Source organism: Drosophila pseudoobscura, chromosome 4 (genome assembly GCF_009870125.1).
Source record: "Drosophila pseudoobscura strain MV-25-SWS-2005 chromosome 4, UCI_Dpse_MV25, whole genome shotgun sequence".
NCBI lineage: Eukaryota > Metazoa > Arthropoda > Insecta > Diptera > Drosophilidae > Drosophila > Drosophila pseudoobscura.
Window position 1 is genome coordinate 25,503,790 of NC_046681.1, and position 11,267 is coordinate 25,515,056.

The 11,267-nt window shown below is 45.9% G+C and overlaps 1 protein-coding gene across 1 annotated transcript; it reads left to right on the forward strand.

Annotated features, from left to right (window-relative positions):
• The first annotated feature begins 5,345 nt into the window (after positions 1–5,345).
• On the forward strand, positions 5,346–11,258 carry LOC6903087 (uncharacterized). Its single transcript, XM_015180779.2, has 5 exons — positions 5,346–5,536; positions 5,624–5,844; positions 6,462–8,497; positions 9,537–10,233; positions 10,299–11,258. The coding sequence occupies exons 1-5, from the start codon at positions 5,403–5,405 to the stop codon at positions 11,090–11,092; spliced, it is 3,882 nt and encodes a 1,293-aa protein (XP_015036265.2). The 5' UTR covers positions 5,346–5,402; the 3' UTR covers positions 11,093–11,258.
• The last annotated feature ends 9 nt before the right edge of the window (positions 11,259–11,267 follow it).

Genomic DNA, 11,267 nt, shown 5'->3' on the forward strand with positions numbered 1-11,267 from the left:
TGCATTTGATGAGATGTGTGTTGGGCGGAAAGAAAAGATTCTCCGACTATGAAACAAACTTCTTCCTAGAGCAACTACTACACGAAACTTCTGCCATGCAAAATCTACTAGTAAGTGAACTTCTTCATCGGGAAATGAGACGATACTGTGCCTAGACTTATTTGTTTTTCTGTTCATCGGTTTTTGTGGAATGTATTTTCTCAGATCTTGATTTTACTCTTAAGATCTACCTACCCCTATCCAGATAAAAGTTGCGATATGGTCTGCTCTTTTTTCAAGAAAGATAACGTATACTCCATCTGTCGTATAGCAATCATGGGAAGAAGTTGTCTCTTGAATGTTCGGTTCTTATCAGAGACTTGTATCTTTTAACTTTAAGATCTTTGTCTAGCATTTTTATGGTATTTTTCTAGTTGTTTTTATTTGCATTTTCCTAAAATTTTTGTAGTGACATTTTTCTAGAATTTTTGTTGTATACGTTAATATTTTTCGGTATTTTTTTTCTGCTCTTAATCTTAATTCTAGTTCTTATATGTAGCTTAGATCTGTCTAATATTCTTGTGGACTTTTCTAGTATTTTCTGGTATTTCAAAGATTGGTTTTTGTTATGACACCATATTTTGATAGTATTATTGTCCTTTTTCTAGTACTTTTCTGGTTTGTTGAAGTATTCGTTTAGCTATTTCTGGTATTTCAAATATTTGAATATTCCCCTCCGAGTGGAAAGAGTATCTAAACATTGCCTTAATGATTATTTTGAAGCTATCTTTCATTCATATTTGTTGGTTTGAGACTTGAGGTTGGCAGACAAGTCATAAATACATGCATAGACTACAGATACATACATATATAGATACAATATAGAGTCCCAGCTGCTGGGTAGTTTCCTTCTTCGGGTGCAGTGCAATGCCGCGGATGTGGATGGGGGGATTTTTTGTCTGTGGTGTGATGTGGGCGTTCGGTGACATGAATTGCGATGCAGGCCAATAATTATTATAGAATACTTTTGTATATCAGCCAAATTTACACATGTATGTGTGCGTTCGGGCTCCCTCCATGGGAGGAGACTTCTTGTGAATGGGGCAGTGTCTCTGGCTAGAGTCTAGAGAGCTTTCAACGGATTGGACACATTTAACATGTTTGGCTGCAGTCACAGTGCTAGGTGCTGGCTAACACCCATTTGATACACTTTTCACTCCACTTCAGAGAATGGAGAAAGAGGAACTAAACACCCGACCCACCGACGCGTCGCGCTCTTGCAATTTGCAGATGTAAATTTTCGTTTAATTAGCTCTCTAGAGACCCTTTTTTCACGGAAAACACACATCAGAAAAACTGGAGCTGAAGCTGAAACTGAAGCGGAGCCGAGTAAAAGCTACTTGTGCTGCTCCTTGGTTTATTATGCAATAAAACTGAATACAAATATGCGCTAATTGTTGCATGTCGTCCCTCGAAACCCATTTTTCTTGTCTCTACACAATTTCCATTGCCCTCCCCCCCGGTTTGCCGAAATTTTGAAGCCACTTTTGAACCACTTTGCCTGGCCGGCGCGCGGCGGTGGTGACGTTATGAGAGATTTGTGAGGTGCAAGTGGAGGTCCAAGACCACTCAAAAGTTGAATCAGTTTTTTTTGTATTTGTTGTCATCTCAAGTTGCATGCCGCAGAAAAGGTGTTGCTGGGGCCATAGTTGTTGCTGCTGGGCCATATATAATACTACATAGTCGTCGATATATATATACATGTATATAGTTTGGTGGAATGGAATGCACACATCTCCTCCACGCAAAACTCACAAAATATAGAGCAGGTTTTGAACGATTTGATTGCACTCTTTGCTCGAGGATGAGTTCACGGAGTTGAACATTGATTGGGATTGGGAGATTACATGTTTATCGGATAATTCAAGGGTAACTGAAGTCATCTATGTGATTTAACTATAAAAACATGAGGAATCAACAAACTTTCTAGGACTTTATGGCTTTACTAGCACTCATACTCAAAGAAAACACTTTGCTCATTATTTTAGAGTCTGAAAAACTTGGGAAAATGTAATTGTAATACCGCTGGACATAATACCACTCCTTATAGAGACGTATCCAAATAGAGACTAGAGTCGAGTATCAAAGCGCCGCATCAGGCACACGCATTCGCTTGAGTAGGGGAGAGAGTGGAAGGCTGAGAGCAGTTGGGATCAGGAATGTGTCCACCCAAAATATGGTATATATATCTATGAAAAAACGAGCTTTTCTTTAATCAAAATTTGTATTTTTATGAATTTTTAAAGTAAAAATTTTTCTATAATTATTGCCTAAGTATATTCCTTTCTTACTGCATGGAAGAGAGTTGTGGCTCGGTGGCTCTTGAAAAATATGAACAAATTTTCCTTTAACTGCTAAGCCGCACTGGGAGAGGGTGAGAGTGGGAGCACACGTGAGGCGCAAAGCCAAAGCTGAGTTTAGATTGAATCAATTTTACTGACCCTTTATTGACCTCTCAAGAGTATGTACTCTTTGTATATTTCATGCCTCAAAATGTATTTATTTTTCATAATTTATTTGTATTTCAATAACATATTTTTCATTTTCTTATATATTATTTTTTTTTTTTTAGTGATTTTTCCATTTTGAAAGCGCACTGCAGTGAAATTTATTTTCTGCTCAATGCATTTTTTATATTTTTTAATAGATACTAGTTTTGTTGTTGTTGCCCCAGCGGCAATTGTAGATTTGTTTGCCCAGCACTTTTTACGATGGCTCGAGTTGCGTGTGTTTTATCAGCCCGTTAAGTTGTCGTTAATTGATAGATCGCTTAATATTATTTAAGTGTTTTGCGATAAACGAAACGATTCATGAACTGTTCAACAGATGAATGGGCCGTACAATTTATTCATATTTTTGTGAGTAAAGTAGTCACATCTCAGAGTTTACAAAGTTCAAATTTACGTATACATAATGTCCACAAACCAGTTGACTTTCAAAAGTCTTGAAGGGGGGTTCGGCTCACTCTGGAAATGTCAAGTCGTTGAGATGATTTTTTAGAAAACTATTTTGAAAAACTTCAAATTGCAATGCATTTTACGTGTCGAAATTCTGTGGCATCCACAATTTTACAGTTACAAGAATACCAAATCAAATAAAATGGCCAAATCTTCCAGATTACCGAATCTGGTTTAGATCGGATCATTATTATAGCCAGAAGGAGCGAGTAGCGCTATCTCTCTCTCACACATACTCTACCTCGTATTTGTAGCAACACAAATACTGTGTCAATATGGGTTATAAATGTAGAGCCTCGGTTAGACCTGCCGCTCGTTAGAGCTATAGCATTTCCTACCCAAAAAAGGGTATATATTTTTGACCCTTATCAACTAAAGATGCGATATAGACATTCCCATGAATCTTTCAATGGATCTCTCTCTTTCTCTGTTTTGGCACAGTTTCTTCTTCCTCCTACTGCTCCTTTAAATATTTTTCTCTACTGATCTAAAACCCCGAGCCCAAACCCCCAAATTTATACATTTTGTAAGACAATATTTGTTCGACAAGATCTACGTCTGTTCGGGATTTCCTTGTAACAAGCGCCAAATCGTGTGCCGGTGTGTGTGCGTTCGTTTATGGGAAATTTGTACAGCGAATCAACGTCATTGGCATTGACAGCTCGCAGGGAAACAATCGTTTGAAAAACAACATGGAATATTTACAAATATAAGCTAAATTTAAGCACAATCGGATCACAATATGATGGTTGGACCTCAAAGGGTGGCAGAGCCTCTTGTTCTTTCTTCTGTTTCTGAACTAGATTTAAACAGACTGTGCAAATACCCGTAGTATGTATCTCCAATCCAATATTAACACTTGTGACGGAAATGGGAAATTCCCCAAGAGAGTACAGACGCTTTATGAGGAAGAGAGAGAGATCTCCCTCTCTGCGACTTTGTGTCTCTCTGTTCATAAAGAAGCAGGAAATCCAAATGCTGAGGCGTTTTTATGGGCAACAACAAAGCGCAGCCATGACATAATGTATGCCAGTATTTGTGCCCATAATGGAAGCTGTGGTATATGCATCTGTGAGATACATTCTTCGTGCCCCCATGAAGTCGCAATTCATTGTAGGAGAATGCTCTCTGGTCGGAAGACGGTCGGTCACTGACCAGATTCAGTTTTAACAGAGAAAAAAAAAATGCATTTAAAATTAATTACAATCTTGACACAATTTTATTTCGCCAGCAAATCAGCAAATGTTTTATTTATAATCTCGAAACGCCCCCAATTAGCACGCACTTTTTCATTGCACTTGACACAGATCAGATCGGTAGATGCATCAGAGATCTATAATGTATATCCTTATATGCACTTATTTCTGTCTGTTTAATTAGTTTGATGGCTTTCACAGTGCGGCCTGTCAAATCTACCGACTGTCACATGAAATTTTGCCACCAAAATACTTTTACAATGTTGAGAAATATAATTTTCTATATTCGAAAGTGTTTTTGTTTTGAAATATGGGCGGGAATTCCGTTTCTGTAATCAGATTTGAGAGCACTTTGAACCGTGTGTGTTTTACCCCAGAGATTTCCCTTCAAGAACACTAACTCGTGAATACATTTATTCATTTGTGTGTTTCTCGTTGAATATGGAAAGCCATTCCTGGGCCGTGTCAGTGCTCCGCGAGAGTGCTCGCTCTCTGCCGCTCAGAGTTCTGTGGAACGTCACTCACAGCTGTTTCAACTGCTGAACCGAAGCTCTCTGGCATTTATTGTGTAGTTTTTATGGCAAATAACTGGTACTGGGAGTTACGACTGTGGGATGCCTTCTACCGAAGCCCGAATAGTCAATTTGGGGACCGACTCCGCTGTCCAATGCATGGAGGAACAGACGAAGTCGAGGCACAGGCAAAGGCTAGCCCAAAAGAGATTTGAAGGACCTAGTACCCTAGTATTTAGTACTCAAGCAAATCGAAATACTACCCCAAATAACACCGAATTGTAACGCAAAAGAAACCCACGTGAAACCCCAAGAATAAACTGAGAATGGAATCATTTCTGCATCATAAGCAGAGCATCCCCTAGACCTATTGTTCTGGCCAAGTACTGGGTAATCCATTGTCATTTAGAGGCTTTTTGTTTCGATATTTACACACTTCAGAGACACCTCAGACACTGCCTCCAGACTACGCCAGTAGGGTTTTAACCGGGGGGTAAGTTGCTGCCGCCAACAATCCACCCAAAAGGTTCCGACGTGGCCACGTATATACGGGTGTACGGAGTATATCTTTCTTATGGTCACAGCTGTTGTTGCTCTCGATGTACTCGACGTACTGATCTATAATAATCTCTGTATAAATATTGTAAAACACGAAGCCCCCCCACACATCCCAAAACACACAAATCGAATGTAACAAAATGCTGCTACAATTCGCTGTGAGGTTCATTTGTTGTGAGTTGAAAAAGCTGAAAACGAACTTAACCATGTTTTTAATATTCTTCTGGATTATATGGTTCTCGCAAATAATAGCCATATCAACGGTGTTCATGAGGTGGGATATATCCTTACATACTGTATATTTATTACATCTACTGTATTCCATTAATAACTAATTGTTTTATTGGTTTTTTTTCTGTAGCTTTCCAGAGATCATAACGGAGCTGCCAACTGTCACAGTTACGGAGCTGCCTCTGGATCGTATCAAGAATCGTCTGGAGTCTGTTATTCTCGAGGAGATACAGTCGCCGACGAGCAACAAGAGCGAGGAGCAACAACAGCAGCAGCAGCAACAGCAGCAGGAGCAGGAGGAGCAACCGTTGCTGCCCCTGTTTGAAGCTGCCAAGGAAGTGCCTCAGAAGGGTAAGGCCATAGTTCTGGGTAATGTACACAATTATGTATGTACAGTGCGTTTCAGAGGTTTATTTGGTAGTGAAAATAAAGCTCAAAACACAAATCTGTTTGTAACTTCTTTAAGGAGCGAAGATCTTAGATTTTCATCATCGATTTTACGATATTTATCGATATATGCAGATCTACCATGTATAGTGCGTTTCAAGAGTATATAACTGAAGAAAATTCAGCTCCAAAGAGAGGGATATTCCAGTGAAATACCTAAGGAGTATAGATCTTTAATAGCATCCTCGATTTTTATCGATTTTAGCGATATTTATCTTTTTGCGTACTAAATCTATTTCTCTTCGATTTCTCGATATTTACCGATTTTACAGATATTTATTTATCTGTTCCAACCTCCCAAGACTATCTTGGGATCTCTCTGTATCTGAAATTGCTTTGCTTTTGATTGTCCTTAAACAACCTGTCAATAAGTAACCCAAACCCCAACAGTTACTGAAAGATATTGTCCTCATTGACAAAGTAAAATAAACTTTATTCAAACGCTCTGATATTCATTTTTGTTAAAATTCTCTACTCTTGCTAAATTTCCATAGAACTAATAAATTTTTGTTTCCCTTTAGATGAACAAATGCCGAAAATCAATGATCCCGGGGGAGGCGTCGACCTGGATGGATTGCTTGCTTCAGCAGAGGCTGTAGGCGCCCCAGGAGACGATGGCACTGGTAATGTGACCAGCGATGAGCAGCAGACTGGCGGAGCAGCAGCGGGAGCGGGAGAGGGAGAGGGAACTGCAAACGACACCGAGGCCAAGGCGAATCTCACAAAAGCCAATGAAGAGGTGCCCATGCCGGTGTTCTCCGAGTGGGCGCAGAAACAGATGGAGGCCGAGGCCAGTCGCGAGCAGGCCATGGAGCTGGAACAGCAGGTGGCCAATAACTCGGCCCAGCGGAGGAACAACACCGGATCGGCGAGTGGGAAGCCATCGACGCTGAAGCTGCGCTCCAAGAACTACGCCTCGCCCGACTGTGGGGCCAAGATCATTGCCTCGAACGGAGACGCCACCAACACGGGGGCCGTGCTGACCCACTCGAGCGACGAGTACATGCTGAGCACGTGCGGCAGTCGCATCTGGTTCGTGGTGGAGCTGTGCGAGGCCATCCAGGCCCAAAAGGTGGAGCTGGCCAACTTCGAGCTGTTCAGCTCGTCGCCCAAGAACTTTACGGTGGCCGTTTCGAAGCGGTTTCCCACCCGCGACTGGAGCAATGTGGGTCGCTTTGCGGCCGAGGACAAGCGCACGGTGCAGACGTTCGAGCTGCATCCGCATTTGTTTGGGAAGTTCGTGCGCGTGGACATCCATTCGCACTACTCCAAGGAGCATTTCTGCCCGGTTTCCCTGTTCCGGGTGTTCGGCACCTCCGAGTTTGAGGCCTTCGAGACGGAGATTCGGCCCAGCGACGAGCTGGACGACTTTGACGATGACTTTGGTGGCGGCGGCCAGGAGCAGGGCAGCAGCCACAAGGCCACAGCCGGCGGCGGTGGTGGTGGCATCTTTCAAAGCGCCTCCGATGCGGTCATCCAGATGGTCAAGAAAGCCGGCGAGGTGCTGCTGAAACCCACAAAGGCCTTGAAATGGTCACCAGAGTCGTTGCTCTGCAGAACACCCGCCCTCGGGGCATTCAGCTGCTCCAGCTGCAACAGTACGCTGGTCGAGAGGATCAACAGTCTGCTCTCGTGCCAGTTCCAGCAGCTGCAGGGCCTCCTCAATCACAGCCAGCTGAGGTCCGATCTTCTGCAGAGCCGCGTGTGCCTGGAGGAGTACGGCATCAGTCTGAGGGGCAACCCATCTGCCAGCGGGCTGGCCAAGCGTCAGAGCTACTTTCTGAGTATGCTGCCGGCAGAGCATGTGGGTGCCATGTGCAAGCTGCTGCAAGCAGAGCAGAACATCACAGTGGAGCAGCAGCAGATGGAGGCCCCGCAACTGAAGCCGCCCCCAGAACAAGAGCAGGAGAATGCCACAGCGGCAGGAGAGGCCAGCAGCCAGCAGGAGGTGATTCGGGAAGAACTACAAGAATCCCCGCCAAGCGGGGAAATCATGACGCCCGAGGCTGTGGCCAGCCAAGAGATGCCTTCAATCCGTGAGAAACCAGATCCTTCAACGACCTCAACAGCCTCCACAACAAACTCCACTCCCGCAGATGTGAATATCTTCAATGTGTCCGACGAACTGGAGGATCTGGAAGTGCCTGTGGCGGCCCCACAGCCAACTGTCGCCGCTCCTGTCGCACCCAATTTGGTGGAGTCGCCCAGCGACTGGGAGACCTCTACCCTGGCACCCAGTTCCAGCGAAATGCCGCTGGCCAATGCAGAGCTGGCCATCGAGGACGGCAGTCCCGCCAGCTGGGAAAGCTTGGACAATCTGCTGACCACCACAGTGGCCTCCATAACCGCAGGAGGCAGTGCAGCCGTCGCCACTGCAGCAGCCATTGCGGGGAATGCAAATGGCAACAATTTGGGCGGAGGCGGAGCTGGTGCTGGTGCTGGAGTTGGAGCTGGAGCAGGAGCAGGAGGCATCGGATCCAATGTGAATCTGCAACAGAAGCTAACAAATGGCGCGCAGTCGGAGAGCGTCTTTATACGCCTCTCCAATCGCATCAAGGTGAGTGCAAAGAACTCCACAGCGAGCTCCATTCTGCAGCCAGGCCCTGCGGCATGTGCGTCACCAGTTGGCGTGGCACCTGCAAACAAACGACGAAACAAACAACCCACCCACCCACGCACACAGGCCATGGAAGACCATGGAAGGCCCTTGCTTTAGAAGGAAAACAAAAAGCGAAATGATACCCTTTAAAGGGGTACGACCTTTATTACAGAATTCGGTGAAATCGATAGAAGGGAGAAGGCCTTGGGGAAGGGTCAGGCCATTATTTAGTCATGTCTTTGCCTACAGCAATGTTAGCCGGAAAGGTGTGGGTATGTCTAGAGGGAATGGCAAAATCAATTAGATTCGATTCCAATAATCGCGCTTCATTCCTTGACCAAGTCATAGTCGCTCTCTCTCTCTCTCTCTCTCTCTATCTATGGCTGTTCTCTGGCCTAAAAAGATCACGTCTTTGCCCAAAGGAGTCCTAGAGGGATACTTCATTTCTTTCCTCGCATTGCTGTGAGATTTAAAAAACAAAATATATTTCTTGTGCATGACTCGACTCAAGATTGGAACCGATTCACATTCCTCTTGAGCTGCACAAGCGCAAGGCTTTAAAGGAGAATGCCCGAGCATCCAAAAGCAAAATACATGTCATGTGCATGACGATTAAAGACTGCGAACTCGAGTCTCGAGTCAACACTTAGGGTTCTCTTGTTGTAATGCAAATTCAAGAAGCTTCCACACCGCTGCCTTAGAACAAAATAGGGCCCCACCTTCCGGAAGCTTTTCCCCCCGATAAAAAAGAGTAAAAGAGTATCCCCTATTCCGTTTCCTGTTGACCCAATCAGTTTCTGACTTGTTTATGGGCCCACTTGCGTGTTGGCTGCTCATTACAAGTGGCAGCAGAGTCACTTCCCGTTCAGGGGCTCCGCCCCAGGGCTAATACAGCATTTTAGCAGAAAGTTGAGGCCACCGCTGCCTTGCCTACGGACGTCATCCAAATCCAAAGCCACGATAAAAACCTTTCCTTCTTTTGTTCTGTCTTCCATAGGCGCTCGAAAGGAACATGTCGCTGTCCGGGCAGTATCTGGAGGAGCTCTCGCGCCGCTACAAGAAGCAGGTGGAGGAGCTGCAGCAGACGCTTACGCAACAGACGCTGACGGTGCGCTCGCTGGAGGACCAGAGCAGGCGGTACATCGAGCAGGAGCAGCTCTACCAGCAGCAGAGCGCCGAGCTGGCCGGCGAGGTGCGTGCCCTGAGCTATCAGGTGCAGGCCTGCATTCTGGTCATCATCATTGTGGGCACGTGCATCTTCCTGATGCTCGTCCTGGGCACTGTCTACTACCGCAAGCTGCGCCGCCAGACGCAGCAGCTCAAGGAGGAGCAGCCGTCCAGCCATGCTAAGGTGCCCAAGCCGAAGCTGGATCGCCGCAAATCCTACGAACAGATGCTCAACCAGTCCACGCCCAAGCAGCGGAGACCCAGCGAGGAGGCGATGCTCATACTGAAGGACTGTGGCGATAGTCAGCTGGTGGGGGGCTGCCAGGATCTGTCCAGCAGGCAGCGAAAGATATCCGTGTGCTATGGCAGCAACAACAACATTGCGGCCAATATGATGACTGGGAACCCCAATCTACGAGCCTCGCTGCACCGCCGAAAGGGAGCGAAACATTCGTGGCACAACAGCCTGGACACGGCGGCGACGACATCCTGTGCCGCCGAGCAGCTGGACACGTTCTTCGATGCGGGTAAGCTCAAAGAATGCCACTCCAATCCAAGGCAGAATAATCCTAATCGATAGAACCTCTTGCAGATACCCTGAAGAGCCAGAAGCAGCAGCCATCGTCGTCGGCGGGAAGCAAGGCCGGCAGAAAGAAGTCCCTGCAGCAGCAGTTAGCCCTCAAGCGACAGGAGTCAGCGCCGGCCAGCATGATGCAGAATGAGCTGGCCGAGGAGGAGCAGAGCGATTTCGATGAGAGTCTGATGCTGGACGACGATGATTTGGCCAACTTTATACCCACCAGCGATCTGGCCTACAACGAGTTTATGCCAGAGGGTCCCTCCGGATATCTCGTACTGGACGCGGTTGATGGAGCACAGAAACCGCCGGAGCAGCCCCAGAAGCAGGCAACAAAGAAGTCGTCGCGACGCCTCTCGTCGCCGGGCTTCTTCAAGTCGCCGTTCAGCAAAAGCAAGAACAAGGGTGGGAACTACAATGGTTTTGGCGGGATCAAGAACAGCCATTCGGTGCACGAGTCCACCTCCTGGGAATGGTATCGCCTGAAGCGCAACGAGAAGCAGCAACAGCAGCCGAATCACCATTCAAAGCAGACCAAGAGCCTGCCCAACTCCAGTCTGGACAGTTCCTCCCTGTCGGAGGTGAATTTCTCACTCAATTCGAACTCCAACTCGACACAAAACTCATTTCGCATACTCGGCGAGGCCATACGCTCCTCGGGGGAGAGCAGCATTACCCCCAATGGCAATGGCAATGGCAGCAGCTGCAGTGCCAGCGGCAGTGGCAGCAACAGCGGCGGCAGCACCACCTCCTCCACCGCGAAGAAGAAACAGCGCGCCTTCAATAATATCTTTCGCAAAGTCTTTTGATTTATTTTTTATTTTTATAAGTCCCAGTGAGTTTTTTATTGCCACTAGACCCTGCCCCCTTTTCAATTGTGTTCACCAAGATGTTCCCACGAAGAGAGCCAGAAAATGGTTGAAGTAATTGTTTGTAAAAAATATATTTTTTTATGGCCCTAATTCCATTTAAGAAGAGTTCCTT